General features: G+C 35.3%; 1 protein-coding gene across 1 annotated transcript in view; it reads right to left on the bottom strand.

Annotated features, from left to right (window-relative positions):
• The window catches only part of TMEM232 (transmembrane protein 232), a 278,358-nt gene extending 251,838 nt beyond the window's left edge, over positions 1-26,520 (bottom strand). Inside the window, exons 1-4 of the mRNA XM_046001143.1 lie at positions 26,477-26,520; positions 13,829-13,948; positions 3,614-3,725; positions 2,107-2,212 (exon numbers count right to left, since the gene is read on the bottom strand). Of these exons, the coding sequence (XP_045857099.1) occupies positions 2,107-2,212; positions 3,614-3,725; positions 13,829-13,948; positions 26,477-26,520 (382 nt within the window). The remainder of the gene's footprint in view (positions 1-2,106; positions 2,213-3,613; positions 3,726-13,828; positions 13,949-26,476) is intronic.
• Between the last annotated feature and the right edge of the window lie 733 nt (positions 26,521-27,253).

The raw sequence follows: 27,253 nt of genomic DNA, 5'->3' as shown, positions 1-27,253 counted from the left end.
AATCATAATGAATAAGAAGGGAAGGCAGCCAGGAATAAGATCACACAGAGCCTTGTAGTCAGGGCTTCTTTAAAGTGTAATCAGAAGGCACTAGAAATGATTTAAGCTTTAGTATGATCACTGCTGCATGGAGAGTGAACTATAGAATGAGGAGTAGACAAGAGATTTGCAAGACACAGATGTGGAGGTTTTTCAGTTGTAGAGCTGGTACTAAGAATTCATATTTAGGGGTTTTATTTGGAGTTCAATATCTTGAAGAATGAAAAAGCTTTTGGCTGTGTGTAACAGGAAATGCAAAGAAACGTCTTCAAAACAAGTATGTTTATTATTTCACAAGATCATAGATGGAAGGAAAGACTGTAGGGCTGGCTCATATACCTGCCTTCTGTAAGCATTTTTCTTTCATTTTCTAGTTCTTCTGATGTACATGGTAACAGGGATGACCACACAAGCTCCAGGCATCTTTCTCTTACCAAGCCATTTAGAGATACATCAAAAGGCGTAGGGAGGGAAGAGGTGCTTTCTTCCCGGGTCTATCTTTTTCAAAAGCAATTCATCCTGGTATCATGCTTAGTGAAATAAGTCAATCGGAGAAAGACAACTATCATATGATCTCCCTGATATGAGGACATGGAGAAGCAACATGGGGGGGTAGGGGGATAGGAGAAGAATAAATGAAACAAGATGGGATTGGGAGGGAGACAAACCATAAATGACTCTTAATCTCACAAAACAAACTGGGGGTTGCTGGGGGAGGTGGGATTGGGAGAGGGGGAGCGGGCTATGGACATTGGGGAGGCGAGGCGAACCATAAGAGACTATGGACTCTGAAAAACAACCTGAGGGTTTTGAAGGGTCAGGGGTGGGAGGTTGGGGCAACCTGAGGGTTTTGAAGGGTCAGGGGTGGGAGGTTGGGGGAACAGGTGGTGGGTAATGGGGAGGGCACGTTTTGCATGGAGCACTGGGTGTTGTGCAAAAAGAATGAATACTGTTACGCTGAAAAAATAAATAAAATGGAAAAAAAAATTAAAAAAAATAAAAAAAAAGCAATTCAACAAAAAGTACTTGAAATAGACCTGCTTTTATATTTCTGGTTAGGACCAGCTCCTATGACCACTCCTAATTTAATCACTGGCAAGCAAATGGGAATACCCGTGATTAGTTTAGATCACCCAAGACTCACTGCCTAGCCCTCCACCCCACCACCCACACTACACCCGGGCTGCAAGGGCCTGTTCTCTTCTGAATCACACAACTGCAGGACATCTGCAAAAAGGTTTAATGGGCAAAGAAAGACAAGTAGCTACTGGTTGTTGATAAGCCAGGGGTGTTTACTTCAATATCATTTAAACATTTAATAGAGGTCAGGCTGTGGATAGCACTGTGATCAGAATGCCATAAAGACAAGTTAAATACAGAACTGTTCTTACTCTTCCTGTTGCTTGAAACTTCCCAGTTAGCCCTACAAAACTCAGTTTACATGGAGAACTACTCTCTGACTTCATATGGTTAACATTCTAAAGCTCATTGTAAAAGGCATACACATAAAATTCAGGATAATGATAAAAGGAATTTTACCTCTTTAAAAACAATGTTTTTTAATTTCTTTTTTAGATTGGTTGGAGGATGATTTGGAAGGAGACATATAAATGAGAAGTGATAAATGAAAACATAATGAGTAAAATGGCTGTTTAAAATAAGTGAAAAACAAAGGACCATTTGGTTAACGTTTTATGAGTAAGAATTATAAAATGCCAAAACAAGTTTCTCTAAAGTATAGTGCCTATTGTAATTGAAAATCACTTCGATGACATTTTATATTACTTTTTAATTAGTTACTAATTTTAGAAAAAAGCAATGAAGACTGTGCTGAACAAAAGTTTTTCAAACAATTTTGTAATTAAAAAGTTGAGCAGTCAAATTCATAAATCCAAAAGTACAAAAGGAGCTATCACAGTGAAACATTGCCAGATACTTCAATATAGAAAGGCGAATTTTCCTTGGCTCCTGCACAATTTCTAAATATTAAAGGTCACTAGTTATGCCTTTTCTGCCAATCTAGAAAACATTCAGGGTAACTAAGAAGAGCTTAGTAAGAGTACATACCATCTTGGATTTCTCCTTTGCACTGAGCTAGATACATTACTTCCGTCCATGCAGTAGGAAGATGCACATGCTTGCCAGAGCCCAAGGTTTTGAGACCCAATTTTCTCTGTTATGAGTAAGCATGAAAAGGCAAACCAAAATGTATAGCTTCTTACAATTTTATTTACTAGTTTACTTATTTTGATTATCCCTTAGTTATATTCTGAAAGTCACTCTATGTATGAGTCTATGCTCTATAGCTAGTTTATATAAAACTTTGTATTTTTGTTTATATTAAATTTATTTTTTGATATTTTATGTAAATTGTATTGGTGCTAAAATGTAAAGAATATTTGTTAATATTCTGAGTTATATCATTAGTTATTTGCTAAAAATAATTCTCATTCTTTACTCTCAAGGGATTACTTCTACCTCATTATCCCACCCAGAAAATGCATCTCTGATTCTAGAAGGAAAAGTATATTGAATGTGATTCAACAGAAATTAGCTTCATGCCAATTTTCTGGAAAACTCTGGCTATTCCCTGTGAATGGACTGAAATTAATGAACCTGAGACAGATACCAAGATTGCTACTCTTCCCTTAATGGGTCCACTCCGGGGCTTCCCCAGGGAGAAGTTGGACAATTGGACAGAAGCTCACTGATGAATGTATCTGCTAGCACCTCTCAGCATGCATACTTGCCAGAAGAATATTCTTTTTCTAATCAAATTTTTTCAAAATTGTAACACATGTGAGCAACAGTGAAGTGGAATGCTGGGAAATCACCACCACCACAACAAAAAAGATGGCTTAATATATGCTCCAGTTCTGTGCAACTTTTATTTCATTAATTTTTTATATTATGTATACTGGTAATACAGTAGATATGTACCATATGTATATATACATGTACCAAAATATATATGTATGTGGTATATGTATATTTGGTAATATGTATATTATTTCTCTGCCTAATACAAACTGGATCTAATGCAAGAAGAGCAAAACAAGGACTTATTTCACTTCGTGTTTGGTATGTGTTTGAAAATTTGGAAGCTAATGCATACTCTTAAAGAATGTATTTTCTATAAGTTCGGTGAATAGTTACAGAGAGAGAACAGAGTATATCATGTATGTATTGTGAAGGTTTAGGGAAGCTTCCTTTCTTCGTTGGGACACATGATATCTCAGTCAACCTTTATTTTTTTTTTTAAGGAAAATGTGGAATTATCATAATCGAAAATTTACTTGCCAGCCTTTCATATTTTGTGGTGAGCTCCTGGACTAGTGTCAACAACTAGCTATATTCTTCAATAATTTGTGGAGAATCTTCACCTAAAAAGCCCTTTGACATTGAATTATCTGGTTATCAGCTTTAATTTTACTTTGCATTAATATCTTTAATGATACTTAATGATTTTAAAAAGTTATTTCTTATTTTTACTTTTGATATTTTAGAACATGTAACCACCCACCAACTAGAACAGAAAGTCCATGTATTAAATAATCAAATAGTGTACTATTACCTTACATCTGAGAATGGTTTTTCTAGCTAAGTCCAACAACTCTTCCTTCTCTTTTGGATTTCTTGCTTGGTTGAATCTCAAGATGAATTCTTTTGTGATTGAAAATGATGGACTAAACCAAAAAACAAATCAATAGTTATAGCTATTAGTTCCCAAATTTTAATTAGTCAATTTCTAGGGGCTAAGCATAACTATTTTCTTTTTTTTTAATATTTTATTTATTTGACAGAGAGAAATCACAACTAGACAGAGAGGCAGGCAGAGAGTGAGGAAGAAGCAGGCTCCATGCCAAGCAGAGAGCCCAATGTGGGGCTTGATCCCAGGACCCTGGGATCATGACCTGAGCCGAAGGCAGAGGCTTTAACCCACTGAGCCACCCAGGTGCCCCGCATAACTATTTTCTTTTGAAAAAATTCCTTACCTTAATAAAAATGTTTCATACACATACAGAGAAATCAGTAAGATAGATAGATAGATAGATAGATAGATAGATAGATATTATACAGAACTCCTAGATTTATCTAATCATACTCTTGGATTAAGAAACAATTCTCATGATGTAAAAGAATTTTGTAGCTTCTGAAAGAAAAGCTTATGAAATGGTTGCCAAAAGTCTTGTTGGTATATGCCTTCTTCATAGGTAAAACCCAGCACAGCTCTGATTATGTTGAAGACTGATTTATCTCCTCTCATATAACAGTGTTGGTTCAATTTAAGCTAAATTTTTATTCCGTGCATGCAAGTGAAACGCAACTGTGGCAGCAGTAAAATGAGCAAGGGAGGAAAGATGTATGTGGCAAGGTCAGAGAGGTGACAAGTATCATATTAACTCTGGATGAGATGAGAAGTTATTGCAGGGTTTTGATAAGAGGAGTGGCGTGATTTAGCTTGGGTTTTAATAGGCTCATTCCAATGTCTATTGAGACTTGGAGTGTGGAAATTTGAGAGGTAACATGGAAGGAGGCACATGTACACTTAGGTGAGATGCAAGAGTGGCTTAGATCAAGAAGATAGCAATGTCAGTAAAAAGAAGAGTTTGGATAATGGGTATGTTTTGACATTAGCTCCAATTAAGACTGCCCAAAGAATTAGAAATTAGGCATAAGAGGAAAAAAAAAAAGACAGAAAATAGTCATGATTGAACTGAACTGGAAGGATGGAACTGCACTTTTCTGAGAAGGGGAAGGTTGGTGGAGAAGCAGATTTGGGGTGAGGGTAGAGAATCAGCTCAGTATTGGATATATTATGTTTGAGATGCCCATAGCCATCCTAGTAGAGACATAGAATAGACAAATATATGAGTTTGAATTTCAGGGGGAAAAGTTCAGTCTAGATACATCAATTTTGGAGTCATTATTGAGTCATTAAAGACACATGTGGTATTTAAAGCCATGCAAATAGAAAGGAACCCCTGGGGAAAGTACAGAGAGAGTAAACAAGTATTTCAAAGAGAAGTAGGAAAAATAAATTGACAGTGTATGCAAGAGAATGAGTAGAGTGATTATAATGATATACCACAGGATTTAAGATGGGCATGGGATCAAAAGTGATATCAGAGGAATAGTGAATAAGTAGTAGAATCAATGAGTTGTTTATTTGTGTGGTCAAGTAACTGTTAGAGTCATGCTATCAGAACAGCGGTCCAGAAGAATAACGCACATTTTTGTAACAACTTATTATATTCAGAATTTACTGAGTTAGTTGTTTTGTGGGATACAGGGAAAAAATACATAAATAAAAATCAGATTTTGCCCCTGCATAATTCACAGTCCTATTGAGGAGACAGATGTATGTAAAAGTAATGGTGCCTTAACGATCACAGAATAAGCAGAGATATTGACCATCTCCTATTAGACTTTAAAGTGGGGATACAAAAATGAAATAAAAAACCCTGCCCTCATGGAGCTTGTAGTAAAACAGAGGAATAGTTGAGGTGTTAGCATGCACAAGCTTTGCTAGAACTGGGTATTTTGAAATTAGTAATTTCATTCTTGATTTCGTGTTCTCTATCGCACTCTTGCCCATGGAGACATCTGTTTAGATAGATACAGTGTAGGCTGGCTGAAAACTCTTTCTTGATAGTCATCTGGGATGACATTTCTTTGATGCTCATGAAGAGTCCAAAATAGCTTTAATTGTCCCATTTGTACAAAGTGCTATGGGAATTACAAGAAGATAAGGAATCTTTGAAAACATGGAAAGTGAAGGCCTTTCGGCTTTCTGTATAGATACTGTGTCCCTTAATTGGTGTCCCATAGCTCATGTCAGTAAATATTTAGTGGGAAATAAATATAGCTATTTGAACCATGTCTAGACCATCACAAAGAAATTGAGGTTGTTACAAATTATCATATAATGATATACAAATAACACCTAAGAAGCAAAAAAAGACACTTTAAAGAGTAGATATAGGCATTTGAAACGAAAATATACTTTGGCTTCCCACATTCCAATTTCTTTTTTTTTTTTTAAAGATTTATTTATTTGACAGAGATTACAAGTAGGCAGAGAGGCAGGCAGAGAGAGAGAGAGGAGGAAGCAGGCTCCCAGCCAAGCAGAGAGCCCGATGCGGGGCTCGATCCCAGGACCCTGGGATCATGACCTGAGCTGAAAGCAGAGGCTTTAACCCGCTGAGCCACCCAGGCGCCCCCCACATTCCAATTTCTTCACACATTCTACTTTCTTCAAAAATAAATGTAATGTATTGTAAGTATGTAAGTGCAGTCCTGTGGAACAGGTAGTAAACAAAGAGCATCATTCTAATTTTACATATAGAGAAAATATACTTTATTTTAATAACCTACCTAAACTGTTTATCAGAACTTTTTTTTTAGCTGACAACTCATTTGTTTAGTAAATATTTAAGAGAAGTCTCTTACACACAAGATATTTTGCTATATACAATGAGGGCGAGAGGAGAAATCAGATTCAACCTCAGAAATTTCCCAATTTGGAAGGGAAATGAGATGCAACAAAAAAAATGTACTAAAAAAAAAAAAGAAAAAGAAAGAAATCCTGTAGGATTTAGAAGTAGAAATCATGATTCCAATGATTCCTAGTCATATAATCTTTGCTTAATCACTTAATCTGTGTGAACTATCATTTTGCATACGTGGAAATGAGGAGAAAATCTCGTAGAATTCTGGAAAGTATCAAATCAGAACACAAAGTCTAGTTCCTGATACATATCAAGTGCTGAATGACTGTTAGTTATAAGCAATACTGTTTTGGGTTAAAGGTTCAAAAAAAGTTTCTTTGCAGAAATGGCACTTGAGCTATACCTTGAATAGTGAAGAACTGGAATGACAGAACAGCGACTGTCCTTTCAAAATTCTTTCTCTGCCTTTTCTTTGGCATATGATCACCTAGCTACTCTATATTTCCCCGTCTTTCTGGCTGCTGCATATGGGCGCATGGCCAAGCCAGTGGGATATGAGCAAATGTAATATATGTAGATTTCAGGTCACCTCTAACTTAAAGACATACCATTTTCTTTAGAATGATGCTTTTTTCTCCTTCCTGTGAACTGGAACAAAGATACAGTGCTGAATCAGCTTTGATTAGGGAGATGAGCACAACACCCTGTGAGATAATGAGGGTCCTGAGTTTCTCACTGACCCCAAAAGCAGAGCTGTCCTGTCAGCCTTGATCCATTGACTTTTTATGTCAGGTAATACATTTCTATCTGATATAAGCCACTGAAAATAGAGGTTTCTTTCTATAGTTGTTTCAAATTTATCCTAACTAATATAAATAGGACAAAAGAGAATAAATAAGAAAAAAATAAGAATTTTAACCCAGCATAGACAGAATCCTTAAAATCAAGATAGGAAATGAAGACGGAAATTCTGGGTTGAGAACAAATATAAATGGCATTGAAGAGTGGTCTATGCCAGAGATTCATAGCTGCCTACATCAGTGTTTATTCTTCTTTTTCTTATGAAAAGATTCTTTCTTGCAGTTAGGTGTACCTGTATGTCTATGTTTCAGCTAGTAAAGTAAAATGTGCCTGTTCCACTCAAACAAGCAATAGACTGAGATACCAAAGAAAAGAATGAAGATAAAGAGCATGACCAAAAATACACATCTGAAGGGATATCAAAACTAAGGACAAAGAGATCATTAGAGTTAATGTTTAGAAAGTGGAAATCTTCGAGAATGGTTTCACAGGGTGCCCAGGTGATTCAGTTGGTTAAGTGACCAATTTCAGCTAGGTCATGATCTCATGGTCACGAGATTAAGCCCTGTGTGGGGCTCCATGCTCAGTGCAGAGTTTGCTTCAGATTCTTTCTCACTCTCCCTCTACCCCTCCCTCCACTTGTGTTCTGTCTCTCTCTCCCTCTCTCAAATAAATAAATAAATATTTTTTTAAAAAAGAGTAATTTCTCTAGTGAATTACTAGTACTGAGTTGAGTTTAGGGATAACAAAAATTTGTTATCTGAAAACATTCTGCAAAATACAAAGCTGTAAGGTCTTCATGATTAGTGCCTATATATAAATATTGTACAGTTATAAATACAGGCCATAAATATTGTACAGTTTCAGATTCACTTGATTCCTCCCTGCTTGATCTTCATGGCCCAAAGAGTGAGCTGTCCCTCCTCTTCTACATTTGGAGTAGCCATGTGCTGGATGACACAAACTGGAAGTATGGATGAGTTAGCACCTATGTAATGATTCTTGACCAAGGAAAATGCTAGACAAAAAGCAACAGATGAGATGAATGACCCTTCTCATTTCTCCATTCCATGGACTACTATGAGATGTGGCTTCTTCTTGAAACCATGTCTTAAGGAGTCCCATTATACCCAGTATGGACCTGTCTGCTATATTTCATTTTGCCAAGTTGTGATTTAGTGCTCCAGGTAGTAACGCATCAAGGTTTCCTGCCTCGTTTTCCTTTTATTTTTAATCTTTAGTACACTGACTTTGCATTTATTTGAACCGAAATAAATTATTAGAATTTTAATCCTCTTCTCATATTCTGCCTTCTAGGGACTTGGGCTAAGACAGTGGTATAAGCCCCAGCATAAGAAGACTATGATTTCTATGATTTTGCAAGACTCTACATACTTTGTACATATATTCTCATCAGTAGATACTGATCTCTCATTTGGGGTAATACATTCTAAAAGAAGCTACATTTAATAGCATGTGTTCGTGCTCTTTATGGCCACCCAGATCCTAAGTCACCATATTTTTGGCTAAATCATCTGTAGCCATCCCCAAATGTGACAATATAGAAGTCTCAGGCTAAAATTAACAGACCTAATTACAAGGTCTTAACCATTTAGAATTTCACTAAAGGCTTATAATAATTCAGATAAATGAAAAACATACTATACATAAAATAAACAAATGACCAGAATATAAATGTAAGTCTAGAAAAGTTTCTTCTTGCTGCTGACAACATACATTTATAGCCCATACTACAATGCTATATTGTATTATAAATGTATGTTTATCAAAATCAGTAACATTATATAGATATGTACATATAGAGCATTTAAAAATATTTAGAGCATGTATTTGCAGAGCACATTTTCTAACTACAAAAGTGTCAAAAACATTAATAAAAAGGAAAAATTTCAGGTTTATTAACATTTTAGGAAACTTTGAGGACTAGAGCCTCCCAAATATAAAAAAAAAAAATAGCAGCTTCTGTGAGAAAGATGTAAAATAATCTAATAGCTTGACTAAATCTTCCTAATGTAAGACTTACATTCCCTTTTATTCTTTCCAGTCAGCTAAAATAAATGTACGTATTTGATGTAAGTCTTCAAAACCTTCTAGTCTTCTCCACCTCTGAGATGAAGTAGAAAAAGCAACAGACTACACACAATAAAATAAACTTAGTTAAGAAGAAAATCGTAACAAAATAGCATACTCTGAACCAAGTAATCCATTGTAAAATTGTGTGATTTCTCTTTGGTCTGGAAGAGACTTCAGTACCTCATCTGAAGGATTTACAGGGAGCCCTAACTGTGTCTCTAACGGAATCCACACTAGGCCTGCAAAAACGCATGTTTTAAGGAAGAATACGTGAAGCAAATACAGTATGAGGCATATGACAATTCATGTGACACCTACAAAGAAAAATAAAGGTTATGTTCCTTCATTCAAGACAGGTATCTGCTTCATCTCAAACAGCTGGTGCAGAAACAGAATCTGGTTTCCCTTGGTACAAGGGGCAATGGAGACAAGACCAAGTGTGTTTTCTAAGTGACCACACAGTAAGCAAAAGCCAGGATTTTCAAGGTGCAGGAAACTTGGACTCCCTCCACATTGCCTAACTAAATGCCTAAGGTAAAAGCAATCAGAACTAACCCCAGTCCCTTCTTCCCAACCCCAGAGAGTTGTAGAGAAGGCTGCTATGGTGCTCAGCGGAAAAGTAAAGAGAATGGAAAAACATGTGCATGTATTTGTGTGTGTTGCTGAGATCAGTCTTAATGCAGATTTACACTCCAGGCAGATTTAAAACTCAGTGGGTAAATTGGGTAATGAGAAGTAGTCACAAGGAAAATATCACATATCAGAATAAACTATTCAAAGTACAGTAAAAAGAGACAAAAAAAAAAAGGAAAATGGAGATGAAAGAGTAGAAGTTCAAATATATAATGAGATGATCTCATACACATTTAGTCAAAACTCTCAGAAGGAGAGAAAATGAGTTGTCAAGGTGATTTCTGAAGAAACAATATCTGGTAACTTTTAGGAATCATGACACAGTCCTCAGATTTAAAAGGTTTGAGAGATCCACGCAAATAATTTTTTAAAATTACATACTGACACATCATAGTAAAACTGCAGAAAATGCAAGACAATAAGAAATTTTTGAAATCACCCAAGGTAGGAGGACACAAATTAATATTTTTTTTTTCTTTTTGACACAAATTAATATTAAAGAAATAGCATCAAAATTTCACCTAACGTCTCAACAGCAATAATGGAAACCATGAGTGGAATGACATCAGTCTGCTGAGGAGGGAAAAGAAAGGGAATAAAAGTGATAACAGACCAGGGGCGCCTGGGTGGCTCAGTGGGTTAAGCCGCTGCCTTCGGCTCAGGTCATGATCTCGGGGTCCTGGGATCGAGTCCCACATCGGGCTCTCTGCTCAGCAGGGAGCCTGCTTCCCTCTCTCTCTCTCTCTCTGCCTGCCTCTCTATCTACTTGTTATCTCTCTCTGTCAAATAAATTAAAAAAAAAAAAAAGTGATAACAGACCAAAGATAATTCTAGATTCAGTTTTAAATTTCCTTCAAGAATAAGAATAAAATAAAAGTATATTCAGACTGATTTTTCTCAGCAAAAAATTCTAAAATTGTAGAAGTTATATATCTGGCAAAAGAAAAACAAGGCCTAAGAAGCAAAAAGGAAGGCAAAGCAAGTAAAGTGATTAACAATAAATAAAATATAAAGGAACATTAACTACTTAAATTAGTAATGAAGTCTAGTGGAAATTTAAAAACCACAAATTAGAATTAAATTGTTAGATAAGGTTTGAGGACCCTAATTATACTTAATCATGAAATGTTTATTCTTTTTTAATAAAGATTGAGATAAGCATGCATAGAATAGGTAATAGAATTTAGCAATATAATTGCATGAAAAATCCATGTGTAAAAATCAATTGTATTTCTCTCTTCTGGAAACATAAAAAAAATCTATTTAAAAATATATGTGTAAAACATATAATTGTATACAAAATACCAAATACAGGGGAATAAAAGTTAACATCTTAAAAGATGCACAGTCCCCCTAAGAAAGAAACATTAAAACTTCACTGAGAAAATTTCACAACTAAATAAATGGAACTTATATCTTATTCATAAACTGGAATCCTTATTATAATAAAAGATGCCATTATCCTCAAACTTATCTATAGACTCAGAAAAATCCAATAACCAATCCCAACAAGTTTTTTTTAAAAAATATGACAAGCTGACTCTAAAAATTATATTAATGAAGAAGAACATACTTGGAAAATCAGTCATGTTAACTATTGTTATTATTAAAATGATGATAATTAAGGCAGCGCGGCACTGGTATAGGGACAAATGGGCCAATGAAACAGAATAGAGAAGCTAAAACACCCATTATATGCGGATACTTTATGCAATAGTTGTACTAGCAACATACTGGAAAAGGATGTTCTTTTCAAAACATGGTGTTAATCAACTAGGTATTTAAATAAAAAAGGAAAATTAGACCTGTAGGTAACACCATTAACACGAATCGTTTCTACATGTATTACGTGAAAGGCAAAACAGTAAGGTTTTTTAGAAAATAATGTATAAGAATATCTACATATTGAGGTGGAGACAGATTTCTTAACCAAAATACAAAAATCACTGATCATAAAAGACTGAGAATATGGGGCACCTGGGTGGCTCAGTGGGTTAAAGCCTCTGCCTTCAGCTCAGGTCATGATCTCAGGGTTCTGGGATCGAGCCCCGCATCGGGCTCTCTGCTCAGTGGGGAGCCTGCTTCTCTCTCTCCCTCTGCCTGCCTCTCTGCCTACTTGTGATCTCTGTCTGTCAAATAAATAAATAAAATCTTTAAAAAAAAAAAAAAAAGACTGAGAATAAGTTCTGTTCACTAAATGGCGTATATCCCATAATCCAACAATTCCATTCCCAGGTATATACCTTAGGATATGTGCTAGGATGCTTGTACAAGATTGTTCATGGAAACATTGTTCATAATAACCCAAAACAGGAAATAATTGAAGTGGTCAACAACAGAAGAATGAATGGATAGTTCACAGTATGTTAATGAAATGGGCTAATGGAGTGAATGAACAAAATCAGCAATGTAAAGTATATAACTACTCTTAAAATCATAATGACTATATTAATTTCCAGGACATCTATATGATGAAACGCATCACAAAAACAAAGTTAACAAGCCAAGGACTGAAAGAATTCATAACAAATATTTAAGAATATCAAATATCAGTAAGAAAAAAACACCTAAAAAATAAATTGGGAAATAAACAGATAAAAGTAATTCTAATGGTAACAAATATTAAAAGATGCGGAGTCTCATTAGTTATCAGAGATTTTAAAAAGTTATCAGGCAAGTCCCACATGTGGCCTATACCAATGACGAACAGAAGAAGTCTGACAATATCAGGCGATGGCAAAGATGCAGGAGGGATAATTTCATATACTGTTGGAGACAATGTAAATTGATTGAGATACTCTAGACAGCAAGAGCATTAAGGAAAATTCAAAAAGTGAGGAATAAAAAAAGTCCTACTCCAAAGCAGCACTTACCCAGATACACAAAGAGAAATAAATAATGATTTTTACTATAGCACTGATTCATTGGCAAAAAACTGGAAAACAAATAAAATAAGAAGTATGCATTATATGTAAAACCACACAGCCACTAAAATGAATAAAGAAATAATTATCAATAATAAAACATAATTACTGGTATGGATTGAATTAAAAACATAACACTGACTTTTAAAAAATCAAATCACAGATAAATGAGTTAGGTATAATTATATTTATTTACATGGAAAATGCAATTTTATATTCATTCATATTAAAATAGAAAAATGAAGTGAAATGATATATAACACTATGATTTTAGTTGGGAGGGCAGGTGGTCAAAGAGGTTCACTTTTATCTGTTGATCTAGTTTTTATTAAGAAAAATATTTGAAACAAATGTAACCAAAAGTCACTATGCAAGTTTTCTTACATAGTCTATAATTCTTTTCATTTTTAAGTTTTCAAAAATTTCTTAAAATCACAATTTTTAAATTATCAATAAGCTTTGATCTGATAACTTCAGTTTAGAAACTTTATCCCAAGAAAATAATTTGAAATGCAGAATGACATTCTATTTTGGCTTAATTTGAAATAGCAAAGGACACAGAAATAACTAAAGTGTTTCATAAGACGGTAGTTATTAAACACTTTCTCTTATGCATTTCATAGATTACTATGGCAGCTTAATAGACATATATAATTATAGGACAATGTTTATGTTAAACAGAAAGTGGAGAATTCAAAATTTCAGAAATATATGATCATTCAAAATTATGAATCTATTTATTTAAAAATAGTAAATACATAGAAATACATATTTTAGAGCTCTATTTGATTTTAAAGAAATTGTTCATAATATTCTGTGCTTTCTAAATTCTATAATGCACATTGATCTGCAAGTTTATTAACATGAAAATTCTTTCAAACTTACTTTGATTTATTTTTCCTTCTTTTCCTTAAATTTTGAATTTTAGACTTCAAGAATTTTTCATGATAAGAAGAAGATATCACTCCTAATTTATTAATCATGGGTGACTTGTTAACAGACATACTCACAGATCATAAACCTAAAGAAAAATATTAAATTTTATGTTAGAGTACAAATGCACTTATAGTACTAAAGAATACATTACAAGCAAATTCATGATTTGTGGGGAAAAGGGTGCCAAGAAGGTAAATCAGACTTAGGAAAGAAATTATAGTAAGGAAGAATTTAAATTTAAAATGTCAGACCCAGGAGTCAAACCCAACTTTGAATTGAAAACCCACATTCTTTCTATTACGTTACTATTAAAAACGTATCCTTTAATATAGCCTTTACTATACTTTAGCTATTGTATCAGCAGAACCATTGGAAGAACAATATGGCATAGTAGTTAAGAGGATACAATCAAATTGATTTACTTAACTGCTTATGCCTCCGTTTCCCCACTTGTATAATGGGAATAGTACCTCCCTACAGAGTTGCTGTAAGAAATAGGTCAATATACGTAGATTGGTTAGAACAGAGCTTGGTATATAAGAAGCTTTATGTAGGGGCTTGTGATCATTATTAGATTACTATGTTTCCTGCCCTCTAAAATTACTTGTAAATTTTTTTTTGTCTTCTGTCTTTTAACCAGTTAGATTATGCTTTCTCAGCTTGTCCTCATATCCAGTTTTATTTTCCTTTTGAAGTATTTCTGAATTCATTTTATGAGTATAAGACCAAAACTAAAAGAAACTATTTCTGTTTAGTACAGTGTTTAAATAGCAAAATGAAGTATTGAAATATGTAGTCAGATTTACATTGAATTATTTTGCACTTAGTTTTTAAGCTAGGTAATTGTTAAAATCGATTAATTAAGGTTCTAACAGGAAGCAAAAAACACACTCAAATGGAGTAACTAAATAAAGGGACTCCAAAGAGATGGGCAGTTATTCAAACAAACAAACAAATACAATGAAATAAATATCTGAGATGGTGCCATTCTCAAGAGTCTGGAAGAAGCGGGTAAAACCACCACTCTTGGAACTGAGGGAAAAAAGGAGCTAGAAAGAATAGCTGTAGGAAAGTGGTGTTTGATTTAAAAACAAACAAACCAAACAAACAAACTTTGGCCTTTGGTCTAGACATACAGCCCATCTGAGGTTGCCTGCTAAGAGGGAGACTAGAGACAGGAATTTTGATCTCACCCTTCTGCCCTTCACTCCAATCACCTGCCTGCACTTCCCATTAGCTAAGCCAAACTAGAAGCCAGAGAAGGTATAAGGCAGAGTGGAAAAGGACAGACAATGGATCTGGAAGGCCAATGGGAAAATATCCAGTACAAAATGGATTATAAACACAAAACATTATTATCTATTGCTATTGGTTATAGCAAGGTCTGCTTCTAATAATCTACATCCATTTGAATATAAGGTAAATGTATTTTTAAGTCAGTAGCTATACTGGGTTATATATAGGGATGTCACTTAGAGTGACCTTAATTTTAATATACAATATAAGTTTTTCCCAAACAGGACTAATATATTCAGGAGTTTAATTTTTTAACAGTGAACAATATCATATTGGATTCACATCAGATATTTCTTCCTTAAAAGGAACCCAGGAAAACAATTACAAACAATTATTAATGATGGAGATAAAGCACACATAAGCACCAAACAATAATAATAAAGACATAGGGATATTCAAAAGAGTTAATTTGATAAATATGGTAACAAATGTTGCACATTTATGGTTGCTATTATGTTTGACAAGTATTTATTGTGAGTCATACAAAATTATGAAGATAATATATTTAATTACACTAAGACAAAGTTTTCAAAAGACAAAAAAGAAACCCACCATTCATAAAACATCACATATTCCAGATACAGAGATTAGAAATACAAATTTGAGTCAGACATACTGTAAGATAAATTACTTTTAAAAAATGAATTCCAAATGAATAGAAAGGGGAAAATATAGGCAACCTAGGAAGAAAAATAATTGAAGGGAAATTGAATGGAAAGCAAACTGGTCTTTGTGTGCATGTGTTAAGCATACTGACCTAGAGCTCTTAGCCATTTAGTGATATATTTTATAGGACTGACTACAGTCAGCCATATTTTTTGATATTTCAAGAAGTTAGAGATTAAGTGTTTGAACTAATCATTGAAGCTATTTTCCAAAGATCCTGCACATCTGCTGGTACTAGTGGTAAGTATTTGCACCATCTGCTCAACACGCAAGTTCCACAATACCCTGTTGATGAGACTCCCCCAGATTGGATGGGTGGAAAAACTCAAAACTGCCGCAGAAGTTTTTACATGCTTCCTCTCTATTTCTGCTTTATCTTGGGAGTATCAATCTTGAAAGTAATAGTGACATTGCTTAACCAACAATATTTTATTATTCAAATACTATTTGAATAGAAGATAGTATGACTCGCCAATGTATTTTATTAGTTAGGATTGCTTTTGACTAAGAGTAAAAGTGACAAAGAGAAAATCCTGAAAGCAGCCCGAGAAAAGAAGTCTGTAACATACAATGGTAAAAATATTAGATTGGCGGCAGACTTATCCACAGAGACCTGGCAGGCCAGAAAGAGCTGGCATGATATATTCAGAGCACTCAACGAGAAAAACATGCAGCCAAGAATACTCTATCCAGCTAGGCTATCATTGAAAATAGAAGGAGAGATAAAAAGCTTCCAGGACAAACAAAAACTGAAAGAATTTGCAAACACCAAACCAGCTCTCCAGGAAATATTGAAAGGGGTCCTCTAAGCAAAGAGAGAGCCTAAAAGTAGTAGATCAGAAAGGTACAGAGACAATATACAGTAACAGTCACCTTACAGGCTAATAATGGCACTAAATTCATATCTCTCAATAGTTACCCTGAATGTTAATGGGCTAAATGCCCCAATCAAAAGACACAGGGTATCAGAATGGATAAAAAAACAAAACCCATCAGTATGTTGCCTACAAGAAACTCATTTTAGACGCGAAGACACCTCCATATTGAAAGTGAGGGGGTGGAAAACAATTTACCATGCTAATGGGCATCAGAAGAAAGCTGGAGTGGCAATCCTTGTATCAGATCAATTAGATTTTAAGCCAAAGACTATAATAAGAGATGAGGAAGGACACTATATCCTACTCAAAGGGTCTGTCCAACAAGAAGATCTAACCATTTTAAATATCTATGCCCCTAACGTGGGAGCAGCCAACTATATCAACCAATTAATAACAAAATCAAAGAAACACATCAATAATAATACAATAATAGTAGGGGACTTGAACACTCCCCTCACTGAAATGGACAGATCATCCAAGCAAAAGATCAACAAGGAAATAAAGGCCTTAAATGACACACTGGACCAGATGGACATCACAGATATATTCAGAACATTTCATCCCAAAGCAACAGAATACACATTCTTCTCTAGTGCACATGGAACCTTCTCCAGAATAGATCACATCCTGGGTCACAAATCAGGTCTCAACCGGTATCAAAAGATTAGGATCATTCCCTGCATATTTTCAGACCACAAGGCTCTGAAGCTAGAACTCAATCACAAGAGGAAAGCTGGAAAGAACCCAAATACATGGAGACTAAACAGCATCCTTCTAAAGAATGAATGGGTTAACCAGGAAATTAAAGAAGAATTGAAAAAATTCATGGAAACAAATGATAATGAAAACACAACAGTTCAAAATCTGTGGGACACAGCAAAGGCAGTCCTGAGAGGAAAATATATAGCGGTACAAGCCTTTCTCAAGAAACAAGAAAGGTCTCAAGTACACAACCTAACCCTACATGTAAAGGAGCTGGAGAAAGAACAAGAAAGAAACCCTAAACCCAGCAGGAGAAGAGAAATCATAAAGATCAGAGCAGAAATCAATGAAATAGAAACCAAAAAAACAATAGAAAAAATCAATGAAACTAGGAGCTGGTTCTTTGAAAGAATCAATAAGATTGATAAACCCCTGGCCAGACTCATCAAAAAGAAAAGAGAAAGGACCCAAATCAATAAAATCATGAATGAAAGAGGAGAGATCACAACTAACACCAAAGAAATACAGACAATTATAAGAACATACTATGAGCAACTTTACGCCAACAAATTGGACAATCTGGAAGAAATGGATGCATTCCTAGAGACATATAAACTACCACAACCGAACCAGGAAGAAATAGAAAACCTGAACAGGCCCATAACCAGTAAGGAGATTGAAACAGTCATCCAAAATCTCCAAACAAACAAAAGCCCAGGGCCAGACGGCTTCCCAGGGGAATTCTACCAAACATTTAAAGAAGAACTCATTCCTATTCTCCTGAAACTGTTCCAAAAAATAGAAATGGAAGGAAAACTTCCAAACTCATTTTATGAGGCCAGCATCACCTTGATCCCAAAACCAGACAAGGATCCCACCAAAAAAGAGAACTACAGACCAATATCCTTGATGAACACAGACGCAAAAATTCTCGCCAAAATACTAGCCAATAGGATTCAACAGTACATTAAAAGGATTATTCACCACGATCAAGTGGGATTTATTCCAGGGCTGCAGGGTTGGTTCAACATCCGCAAATCAATCAATGTGATAGAACACATTAATAAAAGAAAGAACAAGAACCATATGATACTCTCAATAGATGCTGAAAAAGCATTTGACAAAGTACAGCATCCCTTCCTGATCAAAACTCTTCAAAGTGTGGGGATAGAGGGCACATACCTCAATATTATCAAAGCCATCTATGAAAAACCCACCGCAAATATCATTCTCAATGGAGAAAAACTGAAAGCTTTTCCGTTAAGGTCAGGAACACGGCAGGGATGTCCATTATCACCACTGCTATTCAACATAGTACTAGAAGTCCTAGCCTCAGCAATCAGACAACAAAAAGAAATTAAAGGCATCCAAATTGGTAAAGAAGAAGTCAAACTATCACTCTTCGCAGATGATATGATACTATATGTGGAAAACCCAAAAGACTCCACTCCAAAACTGCTAGAACTTGTTCAGGAATTCAGTAAAGTGTCAGGATATAAAATCAATGCACAGAAATCAGTTGCATTTCTGTACACCAACAACAAGACTGAAGAAAGAGAAATTAAGGAGTCAATCCCATTTACAATTGTACCCAAAACTATAAGATACCTAGGAATAAACCTAACCAAAGAGACTAAGAATCTATACACAGAAAATTATAAAGTACTCATGAAAGAAATTGAGGAAGACACAAAAAAATGGAAAAATGTTCCATGCTCCTGGATTGGAAGAATAAATATTGTGAAAATGTCTATGCTACCTAAAGCAATCTACACATTTAATGCAATCCCTATCAAAATACCATCCATTTTTTTCAAAGAAATGGAACAAATAATCCTAAAATTTATATGGAACCAGAAAAGACCTCGAATAGCCAAAGGAATATTGAAGAACAAAGCCAAAGTTGGTGGCATTACAATTCCGGACTTCAAGCTCTATTACAAAGCCGTCATCATCAAGACAGCATGGTACTGGCACAAAAACAGACACATAGATCAGTGGAACAGAATAGAGAGCCCAGAAATCGACCCTCAACTCTATGGTCAACTAATCTTCGACAAAGCAGGAAAGAATGTCCAATGGAAAAAAGACAGCCTCTTCAATAAATGGTGCTGGGAAAATTGGACAGCCACATGCAGAAAAATGAAATTGGACCACTTCCTTACACCACACACAAAAATAGACTCCAAATGGATGAAGGACCTCAATGTGAGAAAGGAATCCATCAAAATCCTTGAGGAGAATGCAGGCAGCAACCTCTTCGACCTCAGCCGTAGCAACATCTTCCTAGGAACAACGGCAAAGGCAAGGGAAGCAAGGGCAAAAATGAACTGTTGGGATTTCATCAAGATCAAAAGCTTTTGCACAGCAAAGGAAACAGTTAACAAAACCAAAAGACAACTGACAGAATGGGAGAAGATATTTGCAAACGACATATCAGATAAAGGGCTAGTATCCAAAATCTATAAGGAACTTAGCAAACTCAACACCCAAAGAACAAACAATCCAATCAAGAAATGGGCAGAGGACATGAACAGACATTTCTGCAAAGAAGACATCCAGATGGCCAACAGACACATGAAAAAATGCTCCACGTCACTCGCCATCAGGGAAATACAAATCAAAACCACAATGAGATATCACCTCACACCAGTCAGAATGGCTAAAATGAACAAGTCAGGAAATGACAGATGCTGGAGAGGATGTGGAGAAAGGGGAACCCTCCTCCACTGTTGGTGGGAATGCAAGCTGGTGCAACCACTCTGGAAAACAGCATGGAGGTTCCTCAAAATGTTGAAAATAGAACTACCCTATGACCCAGCAATTGCACTACTGGGTATTTACCCTAAAGATACAAACATAGTGATCCGAAGGGGCACGTGTACCCGAATGTTTATAGCAGCAATGTCTACAATAGCCAGACTATGGAAAGAACCTAGATGTCCATCAACAGATGAATGGATAAAGAAGATGTGGTATATATACACAATGGAATACTATGCAGCCATCAAAAGAAATGAAATCTTGCCATTTGCGACGACGTGGATGGAACTAGAGCGTATCATGCTTAGTGAAATAAGTCAATCGGAGAAAGACAACTATCATATGATCTCCCTGATATGAGGACATGGAGAAGCAACATGGGGGGGTAGGAGATAGGAGAAGAATAAATGAAACAAGATGGGATTGGGAGGGAGACAAACCATAAATGACTCTTAATCTCACAAAACAAACTGGGGGTTGCTGCGGGGAGGTGGGATTGGGGGAGGGGGAGCGGGCTATGGACATTGGGGAGGGGAAGCGAACCATAAGAGACTATGGACTCTGAAAAACAACCTGAGGGTTTTGAAGGGTCAGGGGTGGGAGGTTGGGGCAACCTGAGGGTTTTGAAGGGTCAGGGGTGGGAGGTTGGGGGAACAGGTGGTGGGTAATGGGGAGGGCACGTTTTGCATGGAGCACTGGGTGTTGTGCAAAAAGAATGAATACTGTTACGCTGAAAAAATAAATAAAATGAGAAAAAAAAAAAAAGAAACAACAACCAAATAATCTCAAGCTTCTCAAAAGAGAAAATGAATGTCCTCAAAAATGTTTCCCATTGAGATGTTAGAATTAAATCCTCAGTGGGGTAAATAAACAAAGAAAACAAGGTTTAAAATGACACCCCATTCTCCAAAGATACTTCAAAATAGAGAATCTAAAAATGTTATCAACTTTAACAAAATTTTTGGTTTTTTCATAAGAATATTCTTCATTAAGGACTGCCTGGATGGCTCAGTTTGTTAAGTGCCTGATTCTTGACCTTAGGGTCATGAGTTCAAGTCCATCATTGGGCTACACACTAGGTATGGAGCCTACTTAAAGTTTTTAAAATTTTTTTTAATTGCCCACTTCAGATAAATATGCAAGGTATATCTGTGGATTTTTCATAGAATCAGTTTCTCAGTAGAATCCAAACCCTGAAGCTATCAACAAGGAATTATTATTATTATTATTATTGATGGGTGTACAGTAGGGCTTTTTTTGCATTATTTTACTATAGCTGGAGTCACATATACTAGTCATTAGTGGAGCCAACACATCAAGGTTCTAACACACTATCTGATAAAAAGTTTTGTTGCACCATTTATTGAAACCTACTAGGGTAATCATTTGTATTATTTTATTCCTTCTCAGGACAGTTATATGCAGGGATATTGACTGGTGAACTGTATTAAAAGGACAGAGAAAGACATATATCAAGCTCTTCAGTAACACCATCTGAAAACAAGAAAAGTAAAATGACAAGAAATTTTATTTTTCTGCTATCACATACAAGACACATATCTTTTATTCTGCTGAGAAATCACAATCATTAAATATAAAGACATTAGAATGGACTTATTAAACTGGATTATTTCACTTTTAGATCATTGTCAAAAAATAGACATTTTTCCTGAATTAGCAAAACATCATGTAAATTTAAAATGAGCTTTTTTATGGAGAGGTGAACTATGAGAGACTATGGACTCTGAAAAACCACCTGAGAGTCTAGAAGGGGCGGGGGGTGGGAGGTTGGGAGAACCAGGTGGTGGGTATTAGTGAGGGCACGTGTTGCATGGAGCACTGGGTGTGGTGCAAAAATAATGAACACTGTTATGCTGAAAAGAAATAAAAATAAAATAAAATGAGCTTTTTAAAAGTTAAATAGGTCTTTAAGATTGAAATACCCTTATACTCTCTATAGTACCCAAAACAAATGGTGCTGACTGAATTTGTAGATTGAAATGAAAACAAAATCTTAAGTGAATAAAAATGATCTTAAGGATTGGATTGCTCTCTTCTTTAAATAAAGTCTTCCCTTGAATACTAAAATGAACGGTTAAAAAAAAATAAAAAATCATGGGGCAGCACCTGGGTGGCTCAGTGGGTTAAGCCTCTACTTCTGGCTCAGGTCATGATCTCAGGGCCCTGGGATAAAGCCCCGAATCAGGCTCTCTGCTCAGCAGGGAGCCGGCTCCCCCCAACAAACCCCGCTCCCTGCTCTCTCTGCCTGCTTCTCTGCCTACTTGTGATCTCTCTCTGTCAAATAAATAAATAAAATCTTTTTTAAAAAATCATTATTTTGACAGCAACTATTTCTTAGACCAACCTCTTCATTTGCTCTAATTTTCTTGATTTATACAGCACTCCACCATAGAGGATGGTCTACAGTAACTCACATTTTCTTTACCACTTTCCAGGGATAGTTTCCAATAATTCAAATAAATTCCACAGATTTACCTAGCATATTTATCTGAGGTGTGTAAAAGTGTGATTTTTACCTTTTACTTATATCAGATATAATTTTTATATTAAGTTATATCTACCCTTAAATTTATTCCAGTGCAGAACATCCAATATCTGGAATCTAGTTTCTGTTGTCTCAGCACTGAGATCATCTTCCCAAGGTTGACAACCATTTCCAGGTAAGCAATTTCATGAGAGTTTTTCAGTACTGATCTTGCCTAATCGCACTAAAGTAACTGACTCTGCCTACCATCCCTTCTAGAAATAATGCATCTTCTTTTTTCATTTATCATGACACTCCACTCTTGGCTTATCTCCCTACTTCTGTGAGGTCTCCTTCTCACACTTCTGTATGGTATAACAGGGAACCATGAAAGTGCAGGGATCAACAGCATGCTTTAAATTCTCTCACCAGCACAGATTACATCTGGGTCACTGTGCAAATTACTTAACTGTCAGGTACCTCGGTTTCCTCATCTATAAATAGGGATTGTAATAGTATCTGGCAATGTGGCCACAAATGAAGGAATGCTGGCAGCCACAGAAGATGAATGAAGCAGGAACAGATTTTTTCCCCCAGAGCATCTGGAGGAAGTGCAGCTCTACCAACACTGTGATTTATGCCTCGTGAAACTGATTTTGGACTTCCGGCTTCCAGAATTGTGAGAAAATGAATTTCATGCCACCAAGTTTGTGGTAATTTGTTACAGCAACCACAGGAAACTAACACACAATTCATTGATACCTTCATAAATACAGTGAATATATTTTTTAAATACTATTAGCTATAATGAAAAATTAAAATAAAAAGCCCAATTGTTTAAAATAATAATAACAATAATAATTTTTCCTGTGAATGGGTCATTATTATCCAAGTGAAGAGTAATACTCATTACTTACTATTTGTTCTTTGTATAATATTCTTCTAATTAATCATACAAATGCATTAAGTAATAAACATTTTAGACATAAAAATACTATATAATAAATACATCACAATGTGTGAACTTAAATAATTGTTAAATCTGAGCTAAAAGTGAATGGGGATTAATTTATTAATCTCCCAACTTTACTGCATGATTGAAGTTTTATATAATAACATTTTTTAGAGTATTGATTCACACTTAACATAGACTTAATTTCTTCTCAGTAAGTAATTAGAACTCACGAGGCCACCATATATAATATCATATAGAGAGATAAATAAAAGATATGATATATATTATATTCTAACCATTTAATCAACTCTAAAACAGATGTCATATTTTATGAAAACCAAAAGAATAAACAGAACACTTAAACAAAAGCTGCTTTTAAAACTACAATACAATTATTTAAATTAGCTTGTCATTTTCTTTTATTCTTATGCTCATTCTTTCTCTCCAGAATACCTTTCTAAAGTTTTCCATAATTTTATTATTTTTAATGATTTTTTAGAATTTCAACAATATTAGCAGATCTTATGCTAAAGAGATAAATTTCTAAACTACTCAAGGTTACAGGATTTGGATCAGCATGGGAAAATAAATTTATAGGGAAACCTCACCGATTAACATAGTTGCAAAAATTCTAAATAAAACACAAGGAAACCAAATCTAGCAATGTCAATAAAAAATAATTCATTACAACTGAGAAGACTTAGTCTAGAAAAGCAAGGATGATTTACCATTATAAAAATATATTATCGTAGATCGTAACATTGATAAGAACTTAAGACATAAGACAAATGTAGAAAATATTTTATATATACTAAAGATTAATCCAGTTAAATCCAGTTTTCATTCATGATTATAAAAACAAATTTTTGAAAAAGTCTGCAAGGTAGAGATATCAGTTTTCCTTAATTTAATCAAAGCTATCTAAGAAAAACTAAAAGAAACATGAAATTAACAACAGAATTTTAGAAGTTTTGTCTGAAAAGCCAGAAATAATGCAAAGGATATCCTTATTCTTATGACTTAATTCAACGTTTAACAGGCAGTCCTAGCCAAAAAACAAAAAAGAGAGAAAGAAAAAAGAGGTATAAATATGGGAAAGGGGGGGCAGTATATTACTTTAAAAATATACAAAAATCTCAGAAGAATATGCACATACAAAAAAAGATTACATCCAATTAAAAAAAGATTTCTGAATAAACAGTTCAAAAAAGGTGATACAGAATTCAATACCAGTAAAGATAACTAATTAACACAAGCTTTTGGCCTCTGTCTTTAAAAACAACTTTGTAGGGGCACCTGGGTGGCTCATTGAGTTGGTTAAGTCTGCCTTTGGCTGGGGTCATGATCTCAGGGCCCACATCAGGCTCCCTGCTCAGCGAGGAGTCTGCTTTTCCCTCTGCCTGTTTCTTTTCCTCCTGGTACTGGTTCATTATCTTCCTCTCAAAGTAATAAAATCTTTAAAAATAAATAAATAAAAATAAAAACAACCTTGTAGGAATAAGAGATTTGAAATTCAAGAAATTTTCAGAGAAAAACCCAGAACTAAGCTACGGGGGAACTGAAAGGCTATTGTGAACTGATATGCACACAGGTGAAGAAAGACATAGACAGATAATGTGGCTCTAAGAAAATAAATTAGTAAGTCAAGCAGGCAATAAAATAGGAAATCAGCTAAGGTACAGAAGATTTAAACAATATAATTAATATAATGTACTAAACAAACCAAATCAAATTCTGAATTCAATCAAAGAATATGCATTCTCTCCAAACACACAAGTATAATTTCTTTTTTTTTTTTTTAAGATTTTATTTATTCATTTGACAGACAGAGATCACAGGTAGCAGAGAGGCAGACAGAGAGAGAGGAAGGAAGCAGGCTCCCCGCTGAGCAGAGAGCCTGATATGGGGCTCAATCCCAGGACCCTGAGACCATGACCTGAGCTGAAGGCAGAGGCTTAACCCACTGAGCCACCCAGGCACCCCAATATAATTTCTAAAAATTGATCACATTCTAGTCTAGAAAGCAAGTCTTACTATATTACAAAAAGTAGGTGATTTACATAGTAGATTATATTTCCTGGCATCAAAACATAATAAGTTAGAAAATTGTAACAAAAAGATAAATTAACCCTCTATATAGTGGGAAATAGAGCACCAAATTCTGAGTCACCTCTGGATCAAGGAAGAAATAACAATGGAATTTCACAACACTTAGAACCAAATGATAATAAAAACATTGCATATAAAACCATATTTAATAGGTAATAGGTAATAGGCAATTGTTTCTCAGTAATAAAAACCAAACTACTGCTATATGCACCAAAAATACATTGAGTGAAAGAACCAAACACAAAAGTACATACTATATGATTCCAAATACATGAAGTTTAAGAACAGGCAAAGCTATTCCATGGCGATAGTCTGTAGGAGGATGAGACTTGGGGCTGGAGACTAAATGGAAGGTACAGATGGAAATGTTAGATACTGGAGGTGCCAAAGTGACTAAAAATATGTATCAAAACTCAGTGTAGCAGACCACATTTTTTAAAAATGATACAACAATATCTCCTATACTGTATGTTGTCTGCAGTGTGGTCTTGTCACTCCCTCTCAAGAGATGGAATCTAAATTTACTTTCTCCATGAATCTGGGCCTAACTTAGTGACTTGCTGGACTGACAGGTGCACAGAAGCAAAACTGTGACACAATGAAACCACACTATAAAAAAGCTTTGTTGCTTCCTTCTAGGTCTCCTAAGGATGTTCTCTCAGAGTCTAGCCACCATGATGGGAGGCCAACATCACATGGAAAGCCATGAATAAGAGCTCTAGTTGATGGATCCAGCTAAGTACCCAGCCAGGTCCCCAGCTGGCAGCAAGCAGCAACTGCCAGCCATGTTAGTGAGCCATTTTGGACACCCAGCCCAGCCAAGTCTTTGGATGACTAGAGCCTCAGCTGACATCCAACTGAAATCACAGATGACAAGTTACCCAACTGTGTATAATCAACTACAGGACCATGAGAGTAGATTTTTAAAAAATTGTTTAAGCCACTAAATTTTAGAATGGTTGTGAACAGAAATAGAGACCCAGAATACTCATTGAATTGTACAATGAACCGTCATGCATTTCACTACAGACAAATTTTACCTCTATAAAAATAAGACTGTAAGAGAACATATCACATTAGAATTAAATTTACTGACATAAAAGAGAAAAATGGCAATGGCTCATACAAGACAGAAGTGTATTTCTCTGATGTTAAACATCCTTTTAAATCCAAAACTTGACAATTTGGGATCTGTTTGGGATCTTCACACTCACAAGAAACCAAGGCTGCATCTAAATCTTCCTTTCATGGTCATTGTCAGGCCTCACCTTGTTCTGGGTTTTTCACTGACTTGTGTAGCATCAAAACAATGGGGAGCCACTATTTGTTGCTATGTTGTATTGATTCCCATCTTCAAAGGAGCTCTGTTAATCAAGCCTCCTTCTAAGCTCTTCTGTCATTCTCCCAAATCAGGACAGCATTACCCTGTCCTAAACTAATACCATAACTTCTTATCTTCCAGTCTCCTTCGGATCTCTCTTCCTCTAGCCTCATCTTTTACATGACTGCCAGAGTAACTT

The sequence above is a fragment of the Meles meles genome, chromosome 3 (assembly GCF_922984935.1).
Source record: "Meles meles chromosome 3, mMelMel3.1 paternal haplotype, whole genome shotgun sequence".
Taxonomy (NCBI): domain Eukaryota; kingdom Metazoa; phylum Chordata; class Mammalia; order Carnivora; family Mustelidae; genus Meles; species Meles meles.
The sequence above is the reverse complement of the archived record's forward strand: the minus strand, read 5'-3'. Positions and strand labels throughout refer to the sequence as shown.